General features: G+C 49.0%; 1 protein-coding gene across 1 annotated transcript in view; it reads right to left on the reverse strand.

Moving 5' to 3' along the window:
- ZPR1 (ZPR1 zinc finger) overlaps positions 1-26,181 on the reverse strand; it is a gene marked incomplete at its 3' end in the record, with an annotated part of 83,353 nt that extends 57,172 nt beyond the window's left edge. Inside the window, 4 exon segments of the mRNA XM_082273975.1 lie at positions 1,230-1,300; positions 2,570-2,660; positions 14,920-15,081; positions 26,002-26,181. Of these exon segments, the coding sequence (XP_082130101.1) occupies positions 1,230-1,300; positions 2,570-2,660; positions 14,920-15,081; positions 26,002-26,118 (441 nt within the window). The 5' untranslated portion in view covers positions 26,119-26,181.
- Between the last annotated feature and the right edge of the window lie 466 nt (positions 26,182-26,647).

Raw genomic sequence — 26,647 nt, forward strand, 5'->3', positions numbered from 1 at the left:
GTGATATTTCTGCTGGCAGGTGACATCCCTGGGCACTTCTCAGTTTACAGACGTGCGCGTCCCTGCCTCTTGTGCTGTAACTGGACATAGCATGAGATTGTCAGCAGGCTCACAGCCAGTGATTTTGGCTGGGAACCTGCTGCTTACTGTGGCCAATCACAGTACAGATGTGTGTTAAAAAGCACAACCCAGATCTGGCAGCTTTTTTCTCCCCAATTTCACTTACTATTACAAGGTATACAGAGCGGAAAATCAGGAAGAAAAGCCCACCTGTGGGCGAGTAAAATCAGGGCACACACTGTTAACCCTTTGATTGCCCTCCTGGTCAGCCAGCCAGTGCCATTAATACTAGAGATGCCCCGAAATTTTGGCAGCTGAACGATAGCGGCTAATAAAGATGCCAAAAACGAACGCGATTTTACGGTGCTCATGGTTCGTATTTAAAAGTCATGTCACGTGACTCAAAAACATAATACGGGAGCGTTTTTGCTTGTTTTCAATGCACTTTTTTTTTCTGACCAAAAGTGCAGCAAGCAAGATTAACATCACAATGGAAGCACAACAGACCAGTGTGGAGACCTACATACAATTTAAAAGGGATTCATTTTTTTCCTTATGCCAAGATTCACATAATAGCCGACAAATTAGTGTCACTAGCGATGTCCGATAGAGCCCCTCTCAGCCAGTGTTAGCAGCAGTCCCTGATCACCGGCATTACTAGCATAGTGTGTCTGGGCCCATATCCTGGTCAGTCAACTATACAAGTCAAACTTTACCCCAATAGTAATGTATAGTGTCAGCAGGATCAGCTCTAATCACTGCCAGTACTTGAGACATGTAGCAGAATACATTTAGGTCTAAATTTATGAAGATGTTTTAGATAATTTTTTTTTTTTTTTAATACAGTCTTTTATAATCAAAACTAAAACCCCAGTGGTAATCAAATACCACCAAAAGAAAGCTATATTTGTGTGAAAAAAAAAGAAGGATATAAAAATGTTTCTGGGTGCATTGCTGCATGACCGTACAATTGCCAGTTAAAGTAGAGCAGTGCTGAATAGCAAAAAGGCACCTGGTAATGGGGGGGGGGGTAAAATCTTTTTGGAGGTCAAGCAGTTTTCCATGTCAATCAATGGTTGCTGGTGTGACCCATCATTTAGATGTGGCAGTACGGTCTTATTTCAGAGCATCTTATCCATTAAAAACGGTCAGAAATATCACAGACTTACCCTGCGGAGAGGCTGCTCCTGCTGTAAACCCGCAATGGTTCTTTCGAAGATTCCTTCAATTGTTGTAAGGGCTAAGAGAGACCAGAACATGTGTGAGCTAGGACTAAATACAGCTTTCCAAAATATAGGCACTAGATTTTAGAAGAAGTTAAGTGACCTTGATCTAATGTCGAGTCCCCTCTCCCCCTTCAGAGCATCCACATTTACAGTTCTCTCTCCAATCCAATCCCCCCCCCCCCCCCAACACGCACTAATTATATATATATATATATATACACACACATACATATACACACACACACACATACATACATACATACATACATACATACATACATACATACATACACACACACACACACACACACATACATGATTGTTGGCATTACAGGGTTTCTCAGGCGTAGCCATCATTATGAGAAGTTTAGGAAATCCCTGACTTGAATCCCTTCCATCATCAGAGCGAATTACCAATATTGTTGGGAGGAGGGAGCCAGCTACCCCTGCACTATGTCATGTAAGATGCAAGTCATATGAAGCAGCAAGTAAAAAGAGGCTAGGTCCAGCTTACCAGCATGGCTCCTGGTGTGTTAAGTAACTTGGATAAGGAAAAATGTCAGAGTTGGGAAGTGTAAAGTCAGGGCACCTCAATTGTCAGACTTTGCCAGTCACCATGGCATCCAGGATTTAGCAGGTCTTGGTAAGACAACAGAATGATAAACTTTAAGATGACCGGTCGTGACAAAAGTGGGCTGCTTTGCTGACCTTCTGAAAATGCCAACTACCTGTCTGGCTTCAGTACTTCTACAGTCACTGACCTGAAATAAAAACACAGCTACTAAAATCAAATCAAAGTCCTCCTCTGCATAAAATGTTCTAGGTCAGAGACTCTTAAAGTAATGAAGCCAGTTGAGCAGCATGACTGCTAAGGAAGTGGCATTTTTAGGAGAAGTTAGCAAAGGTAGCATACACAATTTTGTCAGAATTTTCCTAAAGTCAGCAGAGCATTAAGTCAAAAACGCAGCAACATCTATAAATGGATGGAATGAGAGCACCAAGGCTCTCCATTTTTCCTAAATAGTGTTTTCTAAGATCACAGGTCAGTCTATTATATGCCAACCTCATCCCAGAACGCAAAAAGTGCTTCTCCATGGCTCAAGAAAGGCCCACATTGTACTGAGAGATGCAAGGGAGTGAACAAAACTCAACTGCAGTCAAACACAAAGGACATCCACATCCAGGAGAAAAATGTACAGACAAGAGATGCTATGAAGACTATTATGGATGTAATAATATTTGACCTAATATTAGAACAATATACAAGCAGACTATATAAATACCTCCTTTCTGTGTACAAGCTGGAATCTCAAAATCAATCTCAGGGATACGAGTTGTTGCATAATCTGTTTTTATTACCTCACGGTTGACATCCTGTACAGAGAGAGGAAAAAAAATAAATAAAAATGTGGAAGTCACAATGAACAAATATACAGACACACACAACACATGTTGGTCTTGTATGTCTGTTAAAGCTGTCATTAAAGCCTCTGATCTATACAGTACTGTGCACTCACAATAGTAAGATGATGGTTGGATGGCAGAAAGGTCAATCTGACAAACCAATAATTCTGTTTGACATTCATGGGCTCACACAGACCCTGAATAGGAGTACCGGTACATCACAGCACACCGAGAACTTGAAACTCATGTCTGCTTGGGTTATGCTACCAACCTCAGGTGAATGGACACCAATCAAAAAGGCAGGAATCCCCACTATCCCCACAGACAGGAAGAAAAGGGATCTCTGGGTCCTGTGATATACTCCAAGAAAAGCATTTTACAAGTAAATCAAGAATCCAAATGTGATATTCGTACATCACAGGACACAGAAGACTTAATATTCATGATTACTTGGGGATGTCCCAAAGCACTGAACATGAATGCTGGGCACCACAGAAACAAGACACTGTGTCAGAACCTAAGTAAACCTCTGAAGATACAGCACCCAGCTGAACCCCTCCAGAACTTGTACCGTTTGCTGAACATTTGAGGTCAGTTTATGAGCCGATTGCTCCCCGAGAAGTCCTCCACTGCGACTAGCAGAAACCGTAGGTAAAGCTAGATAATTGAGACGTGCGTTAAGTGACCTATACCAGAAAGTCCCCCAGATAAGGCAACCGACCACCAGGTGGACTTCATCCTGAATTTTTGCACATGTTGAAACCAGTTGAAACCAGTTTCTGATAGGTCACCTTTGCCTTCTTTTTAAAGGGGTAAGAGCAAGCTTTTTCTCCAGTCACGTCTGAATGAAGGTATGCGAGGATGGTCCATACAAGCATTCACCCTCAAAGGGCAGCCTCCCAGTTTGCTTTCCGTTAGAGAAGTTCCGCCAAACACTTGAGCCATAGGATCCTTCTCATTAGGACAGACATGGCGCCCACCCTTGAAAGCGGCCATTTGAAATCTTCTAAAGCATCTACTGCGAAATGCAAGGCTCTCTTAAAGTCTTCCAGGAGCTGCCAAAGTATCTGAATGGAGCATGTGTGTCATCCAGACTTTAAAGGGGTTGTAAAGTCAGAGGGCATTTTATCTTAATGCATTCTATGCATCAAGATAAAAACCCTTCTGTGTGCAGCAGCGCCCCTTAGCCCCCCTGAATGGACACAGGGAGCTACGATGCGGCTTGGGTGCCCCCCCCACAGCAAGCACTGAACAGGAGGGAGAAACCAGGATCACAGAAGAGGGACCCAAGAGGAGGATCTAGGCTGCTCTGTGCAAATCCACTGCAACAGAGCTGGTAGGTATAACGTTTGTTTTTTCCCCAGTAAAAATAACACAACACACAAAACACACACACACAAAAGAAACGTACACGGTGGGAATAGCAAGAAAGAAATAAATACTTCTAGGTTAAACATAGCCAACCAGGTAACCTGGAGCTCAACCATAAAAACTGGAGCTCATCTGAAAAAAAAAGAAAAAAACACCCTCAGAGGACCAAATCCTCTAAACAGCAGCCTGCAAAACCTTGCAGACGAAGAAAGCATCCACCTAATAAAACTTTGTGAAAGCGTGCACAGATGACCAGGTTGCCGCCTTGCAAACCTGCATCACTGACGCCTGATGACTGAAGGCCCAGGAGGCACTAAGCGCCAGAGTTGAGTGCGCCCTAACAGGGAAAGGAGGAACCTGACCCTTAATGGAATAAGCTTCAATCACAGTCTGATCCATCTGGAAAGGATCACAGCAGAAGTAGCCAACCCTTTGCGAGGTCCATTCGTGAGGACACATAGCGAGTCTGACTTTCTAAAAGACCCAGTAGCTGCCAGGTACACACTTATTGCCCGAACCACATCCAGGGAATGCAAGGCAAATTCCTTAGTATGGTTAGGCCTGGGACACAGGGAGGGCAACACGATGTCTTCATTCAAATGAAAATCAGAGACGAACTTTGGAAGGAATGACGGACATGGACGAAGAACCACCTTCACCCTGTGAACCACCAGATAAGGCAAAAAAACGACAAGACAGCGCTGCCAGCTCTGACACCCTGCGCGTAGAAGTAATAGCCACCAAAAAGGCCACCTTATGGGACAATGTAAGCAAGGGAACCTCCCAAATGTTTTCAAAAAAGGAGGCTTCTTTGGAGAACTGATAAACACCAAATTGAGGTCCCATGGCTGCAATGGAGACCACACTGGAGGAACCAAGTGTCTTACTCCCTGGAGAAAAAAAAGGTATGCACCAAGGAGTGCGGCTAACAGACGTTCAAAGGAAACCACCAAGGCAGCCAAGATCCAAGTCACCGAAAAGGAGCAAGGGTGAACCCTGAGGGATTCACACCACCCAATATACGTCTTCCAAGTACGATGGTAAATCTTCCTAGAAGTAGATTTTCTAGCTTTTAACAGTGTAGGAATCACTGACTCAGAAACCTCCATCCTTCAGCACCTGGCTTTCAACAGCCAAGCCACCAAAGCCAGCGACTGTGAAGCAAGATGGAAGATTGACCCTTGCGACAACAGATCTTGAGAGGAAGCCTCCAATGAGCATCGGCGACCAGTCGGACCAGATCGGTGTAACAAAACCGGCAAGGCCAGTCTGGAGCCACTAGGATGACCAGAATTCCTTCTACCTCGGTCCGGCACAGGAGTCTCAGCAGAAGCTCGAGAGGCGGAAAAGCATAAATCAGACGATACCGACTTCAAGGATCCACTAATGAGTCTGTGGCATTGGCTAGAGGATCCCCAGACCGTGCCACCAAGCTCTGCATTTTCCGGTTGAGGAGAGGTCAACAGATCCACCTCAGGAGTACCCCACCAGACAGAACTGATGAAACCCCTCTGGATAAAGTGACCATTCTCCCTGATCCAACGGCTGTCGACTGAGATAGTCCGCCTGCCAATCCCCCCCCCCCCCCCCCCCGGAATGTGCACAGCAGAGAGCTGGAACAAATCGTCCTGCCCACCTTAGAATGTCGGCTACTTACCGAGCCGCCAGGACATTTCTCATGCCCCCTTTGTGATGGACATAGGCCATGGCCTTGTCCGATTGAATTTGTATCAGACACCTGGAGATGATGTCCAATGATCCAGAGTCTGATCGCTCCGAGTTCCAGTAAATTGATCGGTAGCCTGGACTCCAGACCCTGAGCTCACTCTGTGCCGAGGATGCCTCCCCACCCGGACAGGCTGGCATCCGTGGTGATGGCTGTCCAGTACAGGGGAAGAAACAAAATTGCCCTGATGAAGAACGTAGCCACCAAACCAGGGACCCCTTCGTACTCCAGCTAAACAGGATCCGATTGTCTAGAGACAGAGGATTCTTGTTCCATTTCACCAGAATCTCATGTGGAACTGTGCAAACTGAACCGCCTCGAAGGTAGACACCATTAGGCCCAGTACATGCAAGACCGTAGAGATGACCGTCTGCTGGACAGCAGAAGCTGAATTGCCTCCTGCAATTTCTAAAGTTTTTCCAGAGGAAGAAACACTCTGGTTGAGGCCGAGTCCAGAGTCAAACCCAGATAGTTCAGGCTTGTGGACGGAACAAGAGAAAACTTCTGAAGATTCAGAATCCAACCAAAGTCCCTCAGAGTTCACAGAGTAATCTCCAAATTGTCCAACAGAGCAGTCGAAGACTATGCTCGCAAAAGCAGATCGTCCAGGTACCCCAGTACCGCTATCCCCCGCTGATGCAGCAATGCTAGCACCGGGGCCAATACTTTTGTGAAGGCCCAAGGAGCAGAGGCGAGACGAAAGGGTAACACCACAAAATAAAAAATGTTCCTCGCCCACGGCAAAGTGGAGGAAGCGCTGGTGGCTGACATAATGGGATGTGTAGGTAGGCTTCCCTGATGTTGAAAGCGAGGAAATCCCCCTGATGTAGGGACACCACCACCATGTGAATGGATTCCATTCAGAACGTCTGTACCCGCACAAAGCAGTTTTAGCGCCATGAAGTCCAGAATTCGACACACCTTACCTTCCTTCCTGAGAACTGTAAACAGGAGTAAAAACCAGAACCCACTCGTGGCTTGCCAGACCAAGTCCTCTTAGAACCCCCGGCAGAGGCTCTGAAGGGCTTTGATCCCTTGTCCTGAGACCCTGAGGGATGAAAAGGCCTCTTTTGACCGAAAAGAAAGGCCCCCATCTGCGACGGGACTCCTTACCCTTAGAAGCCTGAGGCAGAGTACTCTTTCCACCTGTGAGGCCTTTGATGAGGTCATCCAAGGAAGCTCCAAACAGGCGATCCTCCAAAAATGGAAAATTTTATAAGGCCTTCTTAGAAGCCTGGTCCGCAGACTAGCATTCTAGCCAGATAATGTGCTGCAGGACCACCACTGAGACAGTCTAAAAATCAAGGGAGCCGCATCCAAAGAGGTGTCGCAGACAAACTGTAGCCCTTGGACCAACTGATCCGCTAGCTCCGCAAAGGCAGGGGGGGGAAGCTGTTCTCCACCCCACTTCAGGTCCCAGTGTAAAAGTTTTACCCACTCTGTCATAGCTTGCGACAGCAGGGCATTAGTAAATACCAGCCTAAGTGCCACAGTGAACATATGGCGGGTCAAGGCCTCTGACTTCCTATCAGCCGGATCTGAGAAGACTGGGGACTCTTCAACCAGGATTACGGTGGTTTTATTCAACCTGGAAACTGGGGAGTCCACTACAGGAGGAACCGTCCATTTTTTAAGCAGGGAATCCTCATAGGGTTACCGCATTGCAAAACGCTTAGGGATTGCAAAGATGCATTTCTGGCACTCCCACTGTTTTGTGCCATTATTGTCAAAGAATGGCGGAAAAGAGGAACACTTTCGCCGCTTTGGACGACCTGTAGGTGCCAAAAGGGGACCTGTGCCTCTGATGCTGCGTTAGTCGCATCCTCCATCTTTAACTACTTACCGACTGCCTAACGCCTATAAACACCGGGGTTATAGCAGAGATCCCCCCCCCCCCCCCGTCTTTTTTTTTTTAAATGGCAGGCGGACAAATAGTTAGCTTGCGCACAGAAGCGAACACATAAGGAAGCCACGCCCACATACGTAAACGGTGTTCAAACCACACATGTGAGGTATTGCCACGATCGTTCAAGCGAGAGCAATAATTTGGGCTCTAGAACTCCTCTGTAACTCTAAGCTGGTAACCTGTAGAAATGTTTAACTTGTCACCTATGGGGATTTTTTTTTAAGTACCAAAGTTTGTCGCCATTCCGCACACAATTTTTAAGCATGTAATGTTGGGTATCTATTTACTCAGCGTAACATTATCTTTCACGTTATGGAAAAAAATTGGGCTAACTTTTACTGTTTTCTTATTTTTTTAATAAAAAAGTGAATTTTTTCCCAAGAAAATTGCGTTTGGACTACCGCTGCGCAAATACGATATGATAAAAAATATTGCAACGATCTCCATTTTTTTTTTTTTTTTTTTAACTTGTCCCAGTGATTGAGGATAGAACCAGCTTATGGGAAAAGCTGGCACCGAAGACATAGCACCGGGAATGCTCTACCTCCGTACATTACACACTGGGGTACGGCCAACACCCAGCGTGCCAAGAAAGGAGGCCATGATCTCCCATTTTATTCTCTGCTAAAATATATATATATATATATATATATATATAACCATCAAGGGATGTTAATGGAGTCACTGGAGCATATTTCACCACCTGATCACCTTTCAGAGGCTGTCGGGCCCTGCGGGTCCCAAAAACTGACTGCACTGACAGCAGTCCTGGAGTCCACGGTAGATTTGGTCCTGGGAATATGGGCTAACAAAAAGCACCTTCATCTGCTTCCTCTGTCTCATACCACTTAAGGCCTGGGCCTATTTTTGACACATGGTGTTTACAAGCTAAACATTTTTTTGCTAGAAAACTACTTGGAACCCCCAAACGGTGTGTGTGTGTGTGTGTGTGTGTGTGTGTGTGTGTGTGTGTGTGTGTGTGTGTGTGTATATATATATATATATATACATATACACACACACACACAAAACGTTTGGGGGTTCCAAGTAGTTTTCTAGCAAAAAAATGTTTAGCTTGTAAACACCAGGTGTCAAAAATAGGCCCAGGCCTTAAGTGGTATAAGACAGAGGAAGCAGATGAAGGCGCTTTTTGTTAGCCCATATTCCCAGGACCAAATCTACCGTGGACACCAAGGAATCCAGGACTGCTGTCAGTGCAGTCAGTTTTTGGGACCCGCAGGGCCCGACAGCCTCTAAAAGGTGATCAGGTGGTGAAATATGCTCCAGTGACTCCATTAACCTCCCTTGATGGTTATATATATATATATTTTTTTAATTTTTTTTTTTTTATTTATTTATTTATTTTTTTGCAGACATCCTCTCAATCCTCCCAATAGCCCCACTTACTGCCCTGACTAGTACAACATGGACAGAGTAAGAAGCTGCAGACTGTCTTTCCTGGGAGAGACACATACTTCGGTAAGTGATGTCCAGTCATGGGATTCACTTTTAGTCTTGTACTATTTATTTTTGTATTTTTACATTTTCATTTTAGGCATGTATTTTTATATAGTGATCCAATCTCTGGAAAAAAAGTGAAAAAAAAAAAAAAAAAAAAAAAAAAAGAAGTTGCAGCAGACTGCAATGACCTTTTATTGCAGCAGCTCAAAAAATGGTACTTAGTAGTTTGAATGCCCCCCGCATGCTTGTATGCATGCCTGACAAAATCGGGGCATGCTCCTAATGAGATGGATGGTGTCCTAGGGTATTTCCTTCCAGATCTTGACCAGGGAATCACTGAGCTCCAAAACAGACTGAGGTGCAACCTGACATTGTTGGATGGACCGAAACAATGTCCCAGAGATGTTCTATTGGATTTAGGTCAGTAAAGCACAGGGGCCATTCAATGGTATCAATGCCTTCATTCTCCAGGAACTGGCTGCATAATCTTACAAATCTTATCATCACTTACCGGTCATGCTGAACGAGGTTACAGGCAGCATAACATTCTCCATGGTTTCTCCAGACCCTTTCACTTCTGTCCTATGTGCTCAGGGTAAACCTGCTCTCATCTGTGAGAAGCACAGGGTGCCAGTGGCAGACCTGCCAATTCTGGTGTTCAATGGCAAATGTTAATCGAGCTCCACTGCGCCAGGCAGTGAGCACAGGGCCCACTAGAGGACGTCGTACCCACAGGCCAGTCTCATGAAGTCGGTTTCTGATTGTTTGGTCAGAGACATTGACACCAGTGACCTGCTAGAGGTCACTTTGTAGGACTCTGGCAGTGCTCATCCTGTTCCTCCTTTCACAAAGGAGCAGATACCGGTCCTGCTGATGGGTTAAGAACCTTCTATGGCACCGTCCAGCTCTTCTAGAGTAACTGCCTGTCTCCTGGAATCTCCTCCATGCTCTTGAGACTGTGCTGGGAGACACTGCAAACCTTCTGGTAAAGGCCCATATTGATGTGCCATCCTGGAGGAGTTGGACTGCCTGTGCAATCTCTATAGGGTCCAGGTATCGCCTCATGCTACCATTAGTAACACTGTCCCCAGCCAAATGCAAAACTCGTGAAAAACAATCAGAGTTACACTTACCGGTAAGGTTATTTTCCAGGAGTCTCAAGACAGCCACCTCTGAGAGACCTTGGCTCCTCCCTTCACAGGAAACACTGCCTTAGCTACAAGATTTAAGCCCCTCCTGCCCCACTGGACCTTCGGTCTTTCAAAAGTACCTCCAGCCAGCTGGGAAGACACAAGAACACGTCACACAAAACTTTAATCCCCCCCGACTGTTCCCCTACCAAGGACTTCTTGTAAACACATTTTTCGGGTGGGTACCGATGCTGTCCTGAGACTCCTGGAAAAGATGTTACCGGTAAATGCAACTCGGATTTTCCCTAATCGTCCTTCAGGACAGCCACCTCTGAGGATAAACGAGCACTTAACCTTAGGCTGGGCCCACCGCTTGCAGGTCCTTTCTCCCAAAGGCCTGATCCTTAGCACCTTTGTCAGACACTACAGGATGAACCTGTTATCTGCTAAGACTGGACCAATTTGCTGCCTGACATATCTGCTCTGGCGTAACCTCAGCCCTCTTCGCCTGAAAAGTTACCATAGCCCTGATGGAATGGGCCTTGATCCCCTCCAGGACCTTCCTCTCACTGTGTAGGCTTGACTAATAGCCGATTCAAGCCATCTTGCTATTGAACGTTTAGAGGCCTTTAAACCCCTTTTCTAGCCCCTAAAAACAAAACAGAAAAGAAAATCAGACTTCCTAAATTCTTTTTTGGTATCTAAATACTGTAAGACACACCTTTTAACATCCAACTTATGAGTATGAGAATTACGTTCCTGTTCACCCACAGAATTGGAACAAAGTTGTACAAAAAGAGGGGGGAGACCAGAACTCTAAGACTGTCACAAGGGGACACACAGGTAATGATAGAAAGGCTTTATTGAAAAAATTATTAGAATTAGAACAAAGCTGGCCAAATAATTTCCTCCTGCTACGAAAATAGGCCACTTGGTTCAACTCCCCCTTCAAATGCACCGCAGAGAGGGAGAGAGCGCTGGTCACGGCCCACCCGAGGATTCCTTCCGTCTGGACCCTCAGAGCTGCAAGGGACGGAAGTGGAGACCCGTTCACTATACCGCAGGAATCGTGGCAGACAACAGGCCCAATGCTGCCATGACCTGCCTTATCAAGATTGGATGATTGCTTTGTTCACTTTTTGATCTTTTCTTGAGACAAATAGGAGCAGATCGTCCAGGTAAGTGATTATTAAAATGCCTCAGAGTCCCAACGCCATGACCTTGGTAAAAATGCGGGGGGGGGGGGGGCAGGGAGGGGTGTGGTGGTGAAGGAGGATAGTTCAAAGAGGAGGCCGACGGGACTGATGCAACACTCTGCTGCGCTGGTGGAGGGCTAGTCTGGGGCTGCGGTAACTGAAAACCAGCAAACAGGGTTTTAAAATGGCTGAAAGGTGCTAGAAAGCTCTTTTTAACACCAGTGTCTCACTGTATGGTCCAGGCTGCTCTATACTAGCCATCCACAGGTGCAATCCTACTACTGTTCAGTACGGGGATTTTGACCTGCTGTTTCCAACCTGGGCCAGGTTCATCCTTCCTGAAGAAAACCTGGGGATCCCAGGCTCACCAAGAGGCATCATATTGATGCCAAACTTAGTATAGACACCCAAGCAACATGGCTCAGTGCAAACCAGAACTCCCAACCTCAAGTGATCCAACAGCCTCAGCTTCCCAAAGAATTGGGATTACAGACACACCCCACAGTGCCTAGCCTTAACTGATATCGCCAGGTCACTGCACAAAGGATTGTTCCCTCGAGAGGGCCATGAGTGCCTGTCCCCTGGCCTGCTCCTACGTAGAGTGTCACCGGGAGTGCTCCTAGAACCAACCACCAGCAGGGTAAGAGTATCACCTCTCAACCCTCCGGCCACCAAGAGGGGTTCACACCCGTGGAGCTATCGGATAATTTGGAAAGGGAACACCCACCTTAGGGTTCCTCTTACCTTTGAGTGACTGGTGCTGGCATTGCCAGAAGCAGTCCGAGCCACCTCTGCCTTGGACAGCTGAGGATCGCAGGGGTCCCACCTTTCTTAGCCACTCGCTGATCCCTCCAGGGTTACAGGCACACACCAGCTAGTGCCTGGCCCTCTCCCATAGGCCGCGGCCCTAGCGGAAGTGCACACCCCCCACCGGACGTGATATCACCATGCCCTCCGGCCCAGCCTCGAGCTCCATCACTGGCCACACAAAGCGGAGAGGAATGATGCACCTCTGTCAATGCCCCCTGGACAGAAAGAGCGGACCCCTGAAATTTTTCCCCACCCTCAGAAGCTGGGGTGGCTAAGCGGAGGATTTGCAGGTACCAGGGTTCCACCAAGAAAGAGACCTCTGCTTCTACCCACAGTGAAAACTGGCTTCAACCTCCCCGGCTGATTAGCCTTGGTTCCCAGCAATGTCTCCCCACCAGAGGAAACACCAAAACTGAGGGTCCAGAGGGGCTTAAATCTTGAAGCTAAAGCAGTGTTTCCTGTGAAGGGAGGGAGCCAAGGTCTCTCAGAGGTGGTTGTCCTGAAAGACGATTAGGGGGAAAAAAATGTATTTGCCCTCCACCTGTAAAACCATTTCCGTTTTGGGGTTGTCATCGTTGCCCATCTGATGAACCTGACTATTTCTATATATCTCTATCACAGTATCTCACAAAAGTGAGTACACCCCTAAAATTTTTGTAAATATTTCTTTTTATGTTACAACACTGAAGAAATGACACTTTGCTACAATGTAAAGTAGTGAGTGTACAGCTTGTATAACAGTGTAAATTTGCTGTCCCTTCAAAGTAATTTAACACACAGCCATTAATGTCTAAACCGCTGGGAACAAAAGTACAACCCTAAGTGAAGATGTCCAAATTGGATCCAAATCAATAATTTTCCCTCCCCGGTGTCATGAAAGTCGTTAGTGTTACAAGGTCTCATGTGTGAATGGGGAGCATGTGTGGTAAATTTGGTGTTATTGCTCTTATTCTCTCATATTGGTCACTGGAAGTTCAACATGGCACCTCATGGCGAAGAACTCCCTAAAGGATCTGAAAAAAAAGAATTGTTGCTCTACATAAAGATGGCCTAGGCTATAAGACTGTGCTCTGACCATACGCCGTACACTGCATCAAATTGGTCTGCATGGCTGTCATCCCAGAAGGAAGCCTCTTCTAAAGATGATGCACAAGAAAGCCCATAAACCATTTGCTGAAGACAAGCAGACTAAGGACATGAATTACTGGAACCATGTCCTGTGGTCTGATGAGACCAAGATAAACTTAGTTGGTTCAGATGGTGTCAAGCGTGTGTGGTGGCAACAAGGTGAGGAGTACAATGACAAGTGTGTCTTGCTGACAGTCAAGCATGGCGGTGGGAGTGTCATGGTCCAAGGTTGCACGAGTGCTGACGGCACTGGGGAGCTACAGTTCATTGAGGGAACAATGAATGCCAACATGTACTGTGACATACTGAAGCAAAGCATGATCCCCTCCCTTCAGAGACTGGGCCGCAGGGCAGTATTCCAACATAATGACTTCAAACACACCTCCAAGATGACCACTGCCTTGCTGAAGAAGGTGATGGACTGGCCAAGCATGTCTCCAGACCTAAACCCTATTGAGCATCCTCAAACTGAAGATGGAGGAGCGCAACTCCAACAACTCCGTGATGTCATCATGGAGGAGTGGAAAAGGACTCCAGTGGAAACCTGTGAAGCTCTGCTGAACTCCATGCCCAAGAGGGTTAAGGCAGTGCTGGAAAACAATGGTGGCCACACAAAATATTGACACTTTGGGCCCAATTTGGACATTGTCACGTGGGAGTGTACTCACTTTTGTTGCCAGCAGTTTAATGGCTGCGTGTGGAATTATTTTGAGGGGACAGAAAAATTTACACTGTTATACAAGCTGTACACTACTTTACATTGTAGCAAAGTGTAATTTCTTCAGTGTTGTCAAATGAAAAGATAAAATAAAAAAAATAATGTTTTATATATATATATATATATATATATATATATATATATATATATATATATATATATATATATATATATATATATATATATATATACACACACACACACATATACACACACACACACACACATATATATATATATACATATATACACACACACACACACAAATATAGCAGAGGGACATGTTTACTGTCTTGGGGAGGTCTGATCCAGGAAGAGGGAAGTCAAATCTTCCTTCCTCCCCCTCAGTTTTCTGGGATTCTGTTTCCTCTCCCAGATTCTCCACCTCTGAGCTGGTGAATCTGGGAGTGTGAATTCCAGCGCAGATTGCCAGTGAAGTGCGGAGATCGCAGCTTCATAAACTGGCCGTTTCTGTGCCAGTCAATGACAGATTTTCCATGTGTGGAGATATGATCAGCGGAGAACTTGTTTCTCCACCGATCAGCTCTGTTTAATAAACCAATAATTATCTAAGATGAACTGCGATCATCAGGATCCCTGCTCATCTTGGTTTCATAAACGAACACCTATGTAACGATGTACAACTATGTTCTGACCTTAAACAAATACGCAGATATCAAAGAGTTAGGACATGTTCAGTAATGATAATTCAGCCTTCAGATTTAAAGTGTCCTGTAAGTTTCAGGATCATGTTTTGTCTAGTCACCAGACACAGATCCTTACCTTCTTGTTTCGAACTTTGAGTGAATATCGAACTCCTTGTTCTTGGATCCGTCCGGCAGACTGGATCTCTGTGTTGGTCCAACTACATGAGTCACACGCAAATGAACTGACAATGATCTCTTTGAAGAAGGGAACTCTGGTGAGGAGAATTCTGGTCATTCCCTGCATGGAAAGCACACAATTATTTTGCAATTCTATGGAAAGTGTTCTGGGATTCTGTCATCCACATACCGTGCTCAACATAAATGAGTACACCCCAACAGATTTGTCAGAAGATCTTTACTTTCTTTTCAGAAACAACATTTTCTATGGGACACTATACTACAAAAATACTCCCACAATTACGGGCCATTGATTGCAACCAAGATTTGTGTATTTGCAAACACAAACATTTATTTTTCATAACAAACTCATTCAAAACCAGGTTGCAAAAATGAATACACCCCAATGAAAGTCTATGGAGTAAAGCTAAATTTTAGACAACAAAAACCTAACAAGAATTCAACTACAGGGGAGTCAAAACTACAGTGGATACAAGTCTACACACCCCTGTTATAATGTCAGGTTTGTGATGTAAAAAAATGACAAAGAAATCATTTCATAACCTTTTCCACTTTTTAATGTCACCTATAAAAACTGTACAACTCAATTGAAAAACAAACTGAAATAATTTAGGGGGGGGGGGGGGTTTGCATTAAGTGTGCACACCCTCTGATATGGGGGGATGTAGCTGTGTTCAGAATTAGGCCCCTTTCACACAGGCGCCTTTCATTCAGATCCGCCTGTCCGTTTTTTTGGTGGATCTGAACAGTCCCCCCATCCATCTCTATGGGGGATCGGATGTCAGCGGAGACACATCCGCTGACACCCAATTCGATCCGTCAAATCAGGACAGATGGAAACCCTATTTTCCATCCGTCCAGCGGATGGGATCGGATGAGAACGGACCGACAGTCCGTTCCCATCCGATTTCCCTCATAGAGATGCATGGGGAACTGACAGCTGTGTCTCCGCACACAGCGCGGAGACACAGCTGTCATCCTCCTGCTCAGCGGGGGGGGGGGGGGGGGGGGAAATCGGCGGCTCGATCCCCCGCTGAGAAAAACTGAGTCGGACGGACGGAGTGTGTGAAAGGAGCCTTAGGCAATCCCATTCAAACGCATGTTAAATAGGAGTCAGTACACACTTGCCATCATTTAAAGTGCCTCTAATTAACTCCAAATAAATTTCAGCTGCTCTGGTAGGTCTTTCCTGAAATTTTCTTAATCACAACCTACAGCAAAAGCCATGGTCTGCAGAGAGCTTTCAAAACATCAGAGGGACCTCATTGTTAAAAAGGTTTTAGTCAGGAGAAGGGTACAAAATTAAATTAAATGTACCATGGAACACAGTGAAGACAATCATCAAGTGGAGCAAATATGGCACAACAGTGACATTACCAAGAACTGGAGAAACCAGGGAGGATGGTTGTGTGGTGGGTGAGTGATAGCTGCCCCCCTGCTTAACTATAGAACAGGAAAATGGTGGTCCCAATTCTGTGGGGTTTAAATACAGCCAACACTCCGGACAAATTGTAAAATTAATAAAACAAGTTCATTATACATATATAAAAAAAAAAGACAACAGAAAGTAAATAAAATATAGACATGGTTATACCACATACGGTCAGTCATCTGTGCTCAAACATGATTTTACCAGATATGCTAAACAGGCAGAGGGTGACCAGTGTTGGGGTAGTTACTCAAAAAATGTAACTAGTTACTAGTTACTTCTGTAAATTGTAATGAGATTACTTTACTAGTTACTTCATTTGAAAAGTAACTTCACTACTTATTACTTTACTTTTGAAAAAAAATATGAACAAATTCCAATGCGCATATTTATTTGTAGTGCACAAAAAACAATACAATATTTATTGTTATATATATATATATATATATATATGACCACAGTGTGCCCCCTTTCAATGCCAAAGTGACCACAGTGTGCCCCCTTTCAATGCCAGACTGACCACAGCGTGCCCCCTTTCAATGCCAGACTGACCACAGCGTGCCTCCTTTCAATGCAGACTGACCACAGCGTGCCACCTTTCAATGCCAGAGTGACCACAGCGTGCCCCCAGATTGACCACAGCATGCCCCCTTTCAATGCCAGAGTGACCACAGTGTGCCCCCTTTCAATGCCAAAGTGACCACAGTGTGCCCCCTTTCAATGCCAGACTGACCACAGCGTGCCTCCTTTCAATGCAAACTGACCACAGCGTGCCACCTTTCAATGCCAGAGTGACCACAGCGTGCCCCCAGATTGACCACAGAGTGACCACAGCATTCCCCATGATTGACCACAGCGTGCCCCCAGATTGACCACAGCGTGCCCCCAGATTGACCACAGCGTGCCCCCAGATTGACCACAGCGTGCCCCCAGATTGACCACAGCGTGCCCCCAGATTGACCACAGCGTGCCCCCAGATTGACCACAGCGTGCCCCCAGATTGACCACAGCGTGCCCCCAGATTGACCACAGCGTGCCCCCAGATTGACCACAGCGTGCCCCCAGATTGACCACAGCGTGCCCCCAGATTGACCACAGCGTGCCCCCAGATTGACCACAGCGTGACCACAGCGTGCCCCCAGATTGACCACAGAGTGACCACAGCGTGCCCCCAGATTGACCACAGCGTGACCACAGCGTGCCCCCAGATGGTTGGAGAGTGCACAGACAGAAGGACCCGTGATCGATCATTTACATCATGCCAGCGGGCAGCGCAAGGGAGCTGAAAAAGCCGATCATTTATGGAGGCAGTGAGAAGACTGTCTGTGCTAATTGCTGCTTTTGCCAGAAGCAAAACTGGGGGCACGGCTGAGCGGTGACAGTGAGCTAGGAAAGGGGCTGTCGCGACACTTACCTGCTAGGCTAGACAGACTCTCACTTCTTCTCCCTCACTGTCTCCGAGTCCACGCCCACGGCTCCTGCGGCGGAAGAATCACTCCGCTGACGAGGAGGGCAGAGCCGCAGAGGATAGGCTAGGCAGGCAGTGCGCGGACTGGCCGGCGCCCAGCCGGAACTTAGTTCACGTGCAATACAGCGGCGCTTCTGCATGTATACCTACGCGCCCGAAAATGGAGAAATAGTTCGCCTCCTGGGAATCTTATTTAATGTAAAAGCCCCTGGGAATAAAGCTGCCCTGATGATTATATGACCTCACGGCTTGAGTAACGCAGGAAAGTGCGTTCCTCAAGCCATGTAAAGTAATTTAGTTACCGATCTTACCAATGTAACTCGTTACATTACTACGTTACCAAAAAAAGTAACGTAGTTACTGTAATCCGTTACATTGTAACTCGTTACCCCCAACACTGAGGGTGACGCCATAAGCATAGCATTACAGTACCAGTTAACCCAACATGTTTCGGAAAGTAAATTTCCTTCTTCAGGGGATGTAGCACAGGTTATGTCTGTCTATTGAAAAATGAAATATAAAAAAATAAAAGTCAAAAAAGTACATAATGTATTTCAAAGGAGTATATATCATCATACTGATCCAATGCAAAATCCATAAATAAATATATTACAGTTAACAATTCCCAGGAGTGTCTCTATGCACATTGCATGAGGAATACTACAAGGCAAAAGGGATATTACAAGAGGATTCATATATATGTGATTTATGCTTACCCCGTGTATATCGAAGAATAAAACAGCACATCAAAGGAGGCTAAATCTTAGGCCAGAGAGAAAGGTTCAAGGTTTTTTTTGCATTGGATCAATATGATGATATATACTCCTTTGAAATACATTATGTACTTTTTTGGATTTTTGTATATTTCATTTTTCAATAGACAGACATAACCTGTGCTACATCCCCTGAAGAAGGAAATTTACTTTCCGAAACATGTTGGGTTAACTGGTACTGTAATGCTATGCTTATGGCGTCACCCTCTGCCTGTTTAGCATATCTGGTAAAACCATGTTTAAGCACAGATGACTGACCGTATGTGGTATAACAATGTCTATTTTATTTACTTTGTTTTGTCTGATTGTCTTCTATATATGTATAATAAACTTGTTTGATTTATTTTACAATTTGTCCGGAGTGTTGGCTGTATTTAAACCCCACGGAATTGGGACCACCATTTTCCTATTACCAAGAACTGGACGTCAAAAAAAAAAAAAAAAAAAATTGATGAAAAGACGAGAAGAAAACCGGTCAGGGAGATTGCCAAGAGGCCTACAGCAACATTAAAGGAGCTGCAGGAATATCTGACAAGTGCTGGCTGTGTGGTACATGTGACAACAATCTCCCGTATTCTTCATGTCTGGGCTATGGGGTAGAGTGGCAAGATGGAAGCCTTTTCTTACCAAGAAAAACATCCACACCCGGCTAAATTTTGCAAAAACACATCTGAAGTCTCCCAAAAGCATGTGAGAAAATGTGTTATCGTCTGATGAAACCAAGTTTGAACTTTTTTTCCATAATACCACAAGATATCTTTGGCACAAAAACAAAACTGCACATGACCAAAAGAACACCATACCCACCGTGAAGCATGGTGGTGGCAGCATCATGCTTCCAGATTGTTTTTATTCAGCTGGAACAGGGGCCTTAGTCAAGGTAGAGGGAATTATGAACAGTTCCAAATACCAGTCAATATTGCCACAAAACCTTCAGGCTTCTGCTATAAAGCTGAACATGAAGAGGAACTTCATCATTCAGCATGACAACGACCCAAAACATACATCCAAATTAACAAAGGAATGGCTTCACCAGAAGATGATTAAAGGTTTAGACTGGCCCAGCCAGAGCCCAGACCTGAATCCAATTGAAAATCTGTGGGGTGATCTGAAGAGGGCTGTGTGCAGGAGATTCCCTCACAATCTGACAGATTGGGAGTGTTTTTGCAAAGAAGAATGGGCAAATGTGCCATGCTGATAGACTCATACCCAAAAAGACTGAGTGCTGTAATAAAATCAAAGGTTCCTCAACAGAGCAGGGCCATCTTTAACACAGGGCAAAAGGGGCAGCTGCCCCGGGCCCAGTCATTGTTGTGAGGCCCAAAGCAGCTGCCTCTTGAGCCCGCACTGCCTGCAAATATTTGGTAAGTGCATTTGGGAGGACCCAAGAAAATGTTTGCCCAGGGTCTAATCAATATTAAAGACGGCCCTGCAACAGAGTATTAGTTTAAGGGTTTACACACTTATGCAACCATATTTTAATTTTTACTTCCCCCCCCCCCCCCCATAAAAGATTTGTTTGTTGTTCAACTGAGTTGTACAGTTTTTGACACGTTAAAAGGTGGAAAAAGTTCTGAAATGATTCATTTTTTTTACATCAGAGAAACCTGACATTTGTACAGGGGTGTGTATACTTTTTACATCCACTGTACATGTTTTTGACAGTAACCCGCTCTCACTTCAGGGTGACTTTACCGCTGTGAAGTCACTCGGAAGTTCAGCTCCCCTTCTACTTCCCCTGCCACCAGGGCACTCACAAAGCCCAGCATGCTTAGCACATGTGCAGTAGGGAACCACTGAAAAGCTTCACTGCTTCTTTCCCTATCAAGAAATGGCGGCAGCACCCAAGAGCTAATTTAAAAGTCAGCTGGGGTGTCGACATGGCAGGATCGCTGGACAGGCAAGGGTCCTAATATTAACATCCAGCAGCTACAGTGCTTGCATCTGCTGACTTTATGTATTTATTTTTTGGTGGGCAGAACTCCACTTTAAGTGCCCCGTGTAATCCAATTGAAAGAGTGTCAAACCAGGAGAGCCCTGTCCACCATAGTTGATGGCAGATGGAAAGAAGATTGTATAGTGAATGGTCAGCCTTATAGTTCTATAGGAAATAAGACAGGAACGGGGCAACCGGACCCCCTGTACACACTCCAATCACAGCCCTGTGGCTCCCCGTCCAACCACACAGCCCTCGCGCCATCCAATCACACAGCCCCCCCCCCCTGTGTACTACCCTATCACACAGCCCCCCCCCCCCCCCTGTGTACTGTCCTATCACACACACAGCCCTCCCCCTGTGTACTGTCCTATCACACACACAGCCCTCCACCTGTGTACTGTCCTATCACACAGCCCTCCCCCCTGTGTACTGTCCTATCACACAGCCCTCCCCCCTGTGTACTGTCCTATCACACAGCCCCCCCCCCCTGTGTACTGTCCTATCACACAGCCCCCCCCCCTGTGTACTGTCCTATCACACAGCCCCCCCCCTGTGTACTGTCCTATCACACAGCCCCCCCCCCCCTGTGTACTGTCCTATCACACAGCCCCCCCCCCCCTGTGTACTGTCCTATCACACAGCCCCCCCCCCCCTGTGTACTGTCCTATCACACAGCCCCCCCCCCCTGTGTACTGTCCTATCACAAAGCCCCCCCCCCCTGTGTACTGTCCTATCACACAGCCCCCCCCCCCTGTGTACTGTCCTATCACACAGCCCCCCCCCCCTGTGTACTGTCCTATCACACAGCCCTCCCCTGTGTACTGTCCTACCACACAGCCCTCCCCCCTGTGTACTGTCCTATCACACAGCCCGCCCTCCCCTGTGTACTGTCCTATCACACAGCCCGCCCTCCCCTGTGTACTGTCCTATCACACAGCCCGCCCTCCCCTGTGTACTGTCCTATCACACAGCCCCCCCCCCTGTGTACTGTCCTATCACACAGCCCCCCCCCCTGTGTACTGTCCTATCACACAGCCCCCCCCCCCTGTGTACTGTCCTATCACACAGCCCCCCCCCCCTGTGTACTGTCCTATCACACAGCCCCCCCCCCCTGTGTACTGTCCTATCACACAGCCCCCCCCCCCCTGTGTACTGTCCTATCACACAGCCCCCCCCCTGTGTACTGTCCTATCACACAGCCCCCCCCCCCCTGTGTACTGTCCTATCACACAGCCCCCCCCCCCCCCTGTGTACTGTCCTATCACACAGCCCTCCCCCCTGTGTACTGTCCTATCACACAGCCCCCCCCCCCCTGTGTACTGTCCTATCACACAGCCCTCCCCTGTGTACTGTCCTATCACACAGCCCGCCCTCCCCTGTGTACTGTCCTATCACACAGCCCTCCCCCCCCTGTGTACTGTCCTATCACACAGCCCTCCCCCCCCCTGTGTACTATCCTATCACACAGCCCTCCCCCCCCCTGTGTACTATCCTATCACACAGCCCTCCCCCCCCTGTGTACTATCCTATCACACAGCCCTCCCCCCCCTGTGTACTGTCCTATCACACAGCCCTCCCCCCCCCCCTGTGTACTGTCCTATCACAGAGCCCTCCCCCCCCCCTGAGTACTATCCTATCACACAGCCCTCCCCCCCCCCTGTGTACTATCCTATCACACAGCCCTCCCCCCTGTGTACTGTCCTATCACACAGCCCTCCCCCCTGTGTACTGTCCTATCACACAGCCCTCCCCCCCCCCCCTGTGTACTGTCCTATCACACAGCCCTCCCCCCCCCTGTGTACTGTCCTATCACACAGCCCTCCCCCCCTGTGTACTGTCCTATCACACAGCCCTCCCCCCCCCCCCTGTGTACTATCCTATCACACAGCCCTCCCCCCTGTGTACTGTCCTATCACACAGCCCTCCCCCCTGTGTACTGTCCCATCACACAGCCCTCCCCCCCCCTGTGTACTGTCCCATCACACAGCCCTCCCCCCCTGTGTACTGTCCCATCACACATCCCTCCCCCCCTGTGTACTGTCCCATCACACAGCCCTCCCCCCCTGTGTACTGTCCCATCACACAGCCCTCCCCCCCTGTGTACTGTCCCATCACACAGCCCTCCCCCCCTGTGTACTGTCCCATCACACAGCCCTCCCCCCCTGTGTACTGTCCCATCACACAGCCCTCCCCCCCTGTGTACTGTCCCATCACACAGCCCTCCCCCCCTGTGTACTGTCCCATCACACAGCCCTCCCCCCCTGTGTACTGTCCCATCACACAGCCCTCCCCCCCTGTGTACTGTCCCATCACACAGCCCTCCCCCCCTGTGTACTGTCCCATCACACAGCCCTCCCCCCCTGTGTACTGTCCCATCACACAGCCCTCCCCCCCTGTGTACTGTCCCATCACACAGCCCCCCCCCTGTGTACTGTCCTATCACACAGCCCTCCCCCTGTGTACTGTCCTATCACACAGCCCCCCCCCCTGTGTACTGTCCTATCACACAGCCCCCCCCCTGTGTACTGTCCTATCACACAGCCCCCCCCCCCCCCTGTGTACTGTCCTATCACACAGCCCTCCCCCCTGTGTACTGTCCTATCACACAGCCCCCCCCCCCTGTGTACTGTCCTATCACACAGCCCCCCCCCTGTGTACTGTCCTATCACACAGCCCTCCCCCCCCCCTGTGTACTATCCTATCACACAGCCCTCCCCCCTGTGTACTGTCCTATCACACAGCCCTCCTCCCTGTGTACTGTCCTATCACACAGCCCTCCCCCCTGTGTACTGTCCTATCACACAGCCCTCCCCCCCCCCCTGTGTACTGTCCTATCACACAGCCCTCCCCCCCCTGTGTACTGTCCTATCACACAGCCCTCCCCCCCTGTGTACTGTCCTATCACACAGCCCTCCCCCCCCCCCCTGTGTACTATCCTATCACACAGCCCTCCCCCCTGTGTACTGTCCTATCACACAGCCCTCCCCCCTGTGTACTGTCCTATCACACAGCCCTCCCCCCCCCTGTGTACTGTCCCATCACACAGCCCTCCCCCCCCCTGTGTACTGTCCCATCACACAGCCCTCCCCCCCTGTGTACTGTCCCATCACACAGCCCTCCCCCCCCTGTGTACTGTCCCATCACACAGCCCTCCCCCCCTGTGTACTGTCCCATCACACAGCCCTCCCCCCCTGTGTACTGTCCTATCACACAGCCCTCCCCCCCTGTGTACTGTCCCATCACACAGCCCTCCCCCCCTGTGTACTGTCCCATCACACAGCCCTCCCCCCCTGTGTACTGTCCCATCACACAGCCCTCCCCCCCCTGTGTACTGTCCTATCACACTGCCCCCCCCCCCTGTGTACTGTCCCATCACACAGCCCCCCCCCCCTGTGTACTATCCTATCACACAGCCCTCCCCCCTGTGTACTGTCCTATCACACAGCCCCCCCCCCCCTGTGTACTGTCCTATCACACAGCCCCCCCCCCGTGTACTGTCCTATCACACAGCCCCCCCCCCCCCCCTGTGTACTGTCCTATCACACAGCCCCCCCCCCTGTGTACTGTCCTATCACACAGCCCCCCCCCCCTGTGTACTGTCCTATCACACAGCCCTCCCCCTGTGTACTGTCCTATCACACAGCCCTCCCCCTGTGTACTGTCCTATCACACAGCCCTCCCCCCTGTGTACTGTCCTATCACACAGCCCTCCCCCTGTGTACTGTCCTATCACACAGCCCCCCCCCCCTGTGTACTGTCCTATCACACAGCCCCCCCCCCCCCCTGTGTACTGTCCTATCACACAGCCCTCCCCCCTGTGTACTGTCCCATCACACAGCCCTCCCCCCTGTGTACTGTCCTATCACACAGCCCTCCCCCCTGTGTACTGTCCTATCACACAGCCCTCCCCCCCTGTGTACTGTCCTATCACACAGCCCTCCCCCTGTGTACTGTCCTATCACACAGCCCCCCCCCCCTGTGTACTGTCCTATCACACAGCCCTCCCCCTGTGTACTGTCCTATCACACAGCCCCCCCCCCCTGTGTACTGTCCTATCACACAGCCCCCCCCCCCCCCTGTGTACTGTCCTATCACACAGCCCTCCCCCCTGTGTACTGTCCCATCACACAGCCCTCCCCCCTGTGTACTGTCCTATCACACAGCCCTCCCCCCTGTGTACTGTCCTATCACACAGCCCTCCCCCCCTGTGTACTGTCCTATCACACAGCCCTCCCCCTGTGTACTGTCCTATCACACAGCCCCCCCCCCTGTGTACTGTCCTATCACACAGCCCTCCCCCCTGTGTACTGTCCTATCACACAGCCCCCCCCCCCTGTGTACTGTCCTATCACACAGCCCTCCCCCTGTGTACTGTCCTATCACACAGCCCTCCCCCTGTGTACTGTCCTATCACACAGCCCCCCCCCCCCCCCTGTGTACTGTCCTATCACACAGCCCCCCCCCCTGTGTACTGTCCTATCACACTGCCCCCCCCCCCCTGTGTACTGTCCTATCACACAGCCCTCCCCCTGTGTACTGTCCTATCACACAGCCCTCCCCCTGTGTACTGTCCTATCACACAGCCCCCCCCCCCCCTGTGTACTGTCCTATCACACAGCCCCCCCCCCCCTGTGTACTGTCCTATCACACAGCCCTCCCCCCTGTGTACTGTCCCATCACACAGCCCCCCCCCCCCCCTGTGTACTGTCCCATCACACAGCCCCCCCCCCCCCCTGTGTACTGTCCTATCACACAGCCCCCCCCCTGTGTACTGTCCCATCACACAGCCCTCCCCCCTGTGTACTGTCCCATCACACAGCCCCCCCCCCCCCCTGTGTACTGTCCTATCACACAGCCCCCCCCCTGTGTACTGTCCTATCACACAGCCCTCCCCCCTGTGTACTGTCCTATCACACAGCCCTCCCCCCTGTGTACTGTCCTATCACACAGCCCTCCCCCTGTGTACTGTCCTATCACACAGCCCCCCCCCCCTGTGTACTGTCCCATCACACAGCCCTCCCCCTGTGTACTGTCCCATCACACAGCCCCCCCCCCCCCTGTGTACTGTCCCATCACACAGCCCCCCCCCCCTGTGTACTGTCCCATCACACAGCCCCCCCCCCCCCTGTGTACTGTCCCATCACACAGCCCCCCCCCCTGTGTACTGTCCTATCACACAGCCCCCCCCCTGTGTACTGTCCTATCACACAGCCCTCCCCCCTGTGTACTGTCCTATCACACAGCCCTCCCCCCTGTGTACTGTCCTATCACACAGCCCTCCCCCCTGTGTACTGTCCTATCACACAGCCCCCCCCCCCCCTGTGTACTGTCCTATCACACAGCCCCCCCCCCCCCTGTGTACTGTCCTATCACACAGCCCCCCCCCCTCCCCCTGTGTACTGTCCGCTCACATTCTGGTAGCAGTTCATACAGAGGGATTCGATCTCCGTGGTTTGTTGCTCCTCGTCCTCCGCACTGATATCCCGGAACAGGGAGGACACCCGCTCGGGGCCGCTCAGGACGGACATGGTAACAGCTGTCTACTCGGCCTCTTCCCAGCTCACACCAAACACGCTTCCAACACCGACCACGTGACTAACCCGGAACTCTCTGCCCGCCCCACACGTATAGCTTAGGACCACCCACCCTTAAAGGGGAACGAGCGTCTTTAAAATTGCAGGAATGGGAAGCCATATAATGGCTACTGCGCATGCGCCATATCAAAACGTGGTACTTGAACGATCAAGATTTGACCAGGAGAGGAGCCGAGCACACAGGAATTAATCTCCGACCTGAGGCATTATCCGACCGGACACCGGACAGCCTAATGAACAGGCAATACCTAAAACATGCACTAGTTGTTTGACAGCTGTCATGTGACAAGGAGAGGAAGGGAGGAGTCATCCCATCCTCCACCCTTATAGTAGCTGTGCAGCCTGTACTACAGACAGGGGAGGTGTCAGTGGTTGGGGGTGGGGGATCAGTCTGGGGTGTCAGTGGTTGGGGGATCAGTCTGGGGTGTCAGTGGTTGGGGATCAGTCTGGGGTGTCAGTGGTT

Source organism: Pelophylax lessonae (genome assembly GCF_965119305.1).
Source record: "Pelophylax lessonae genome assembly, chromosome: 12".
NCBI lineage: Eukaryota > Metazoa > Chordata > Amphibia > Anura > Ranidae > Pelophylax > Pelophylax lessonae.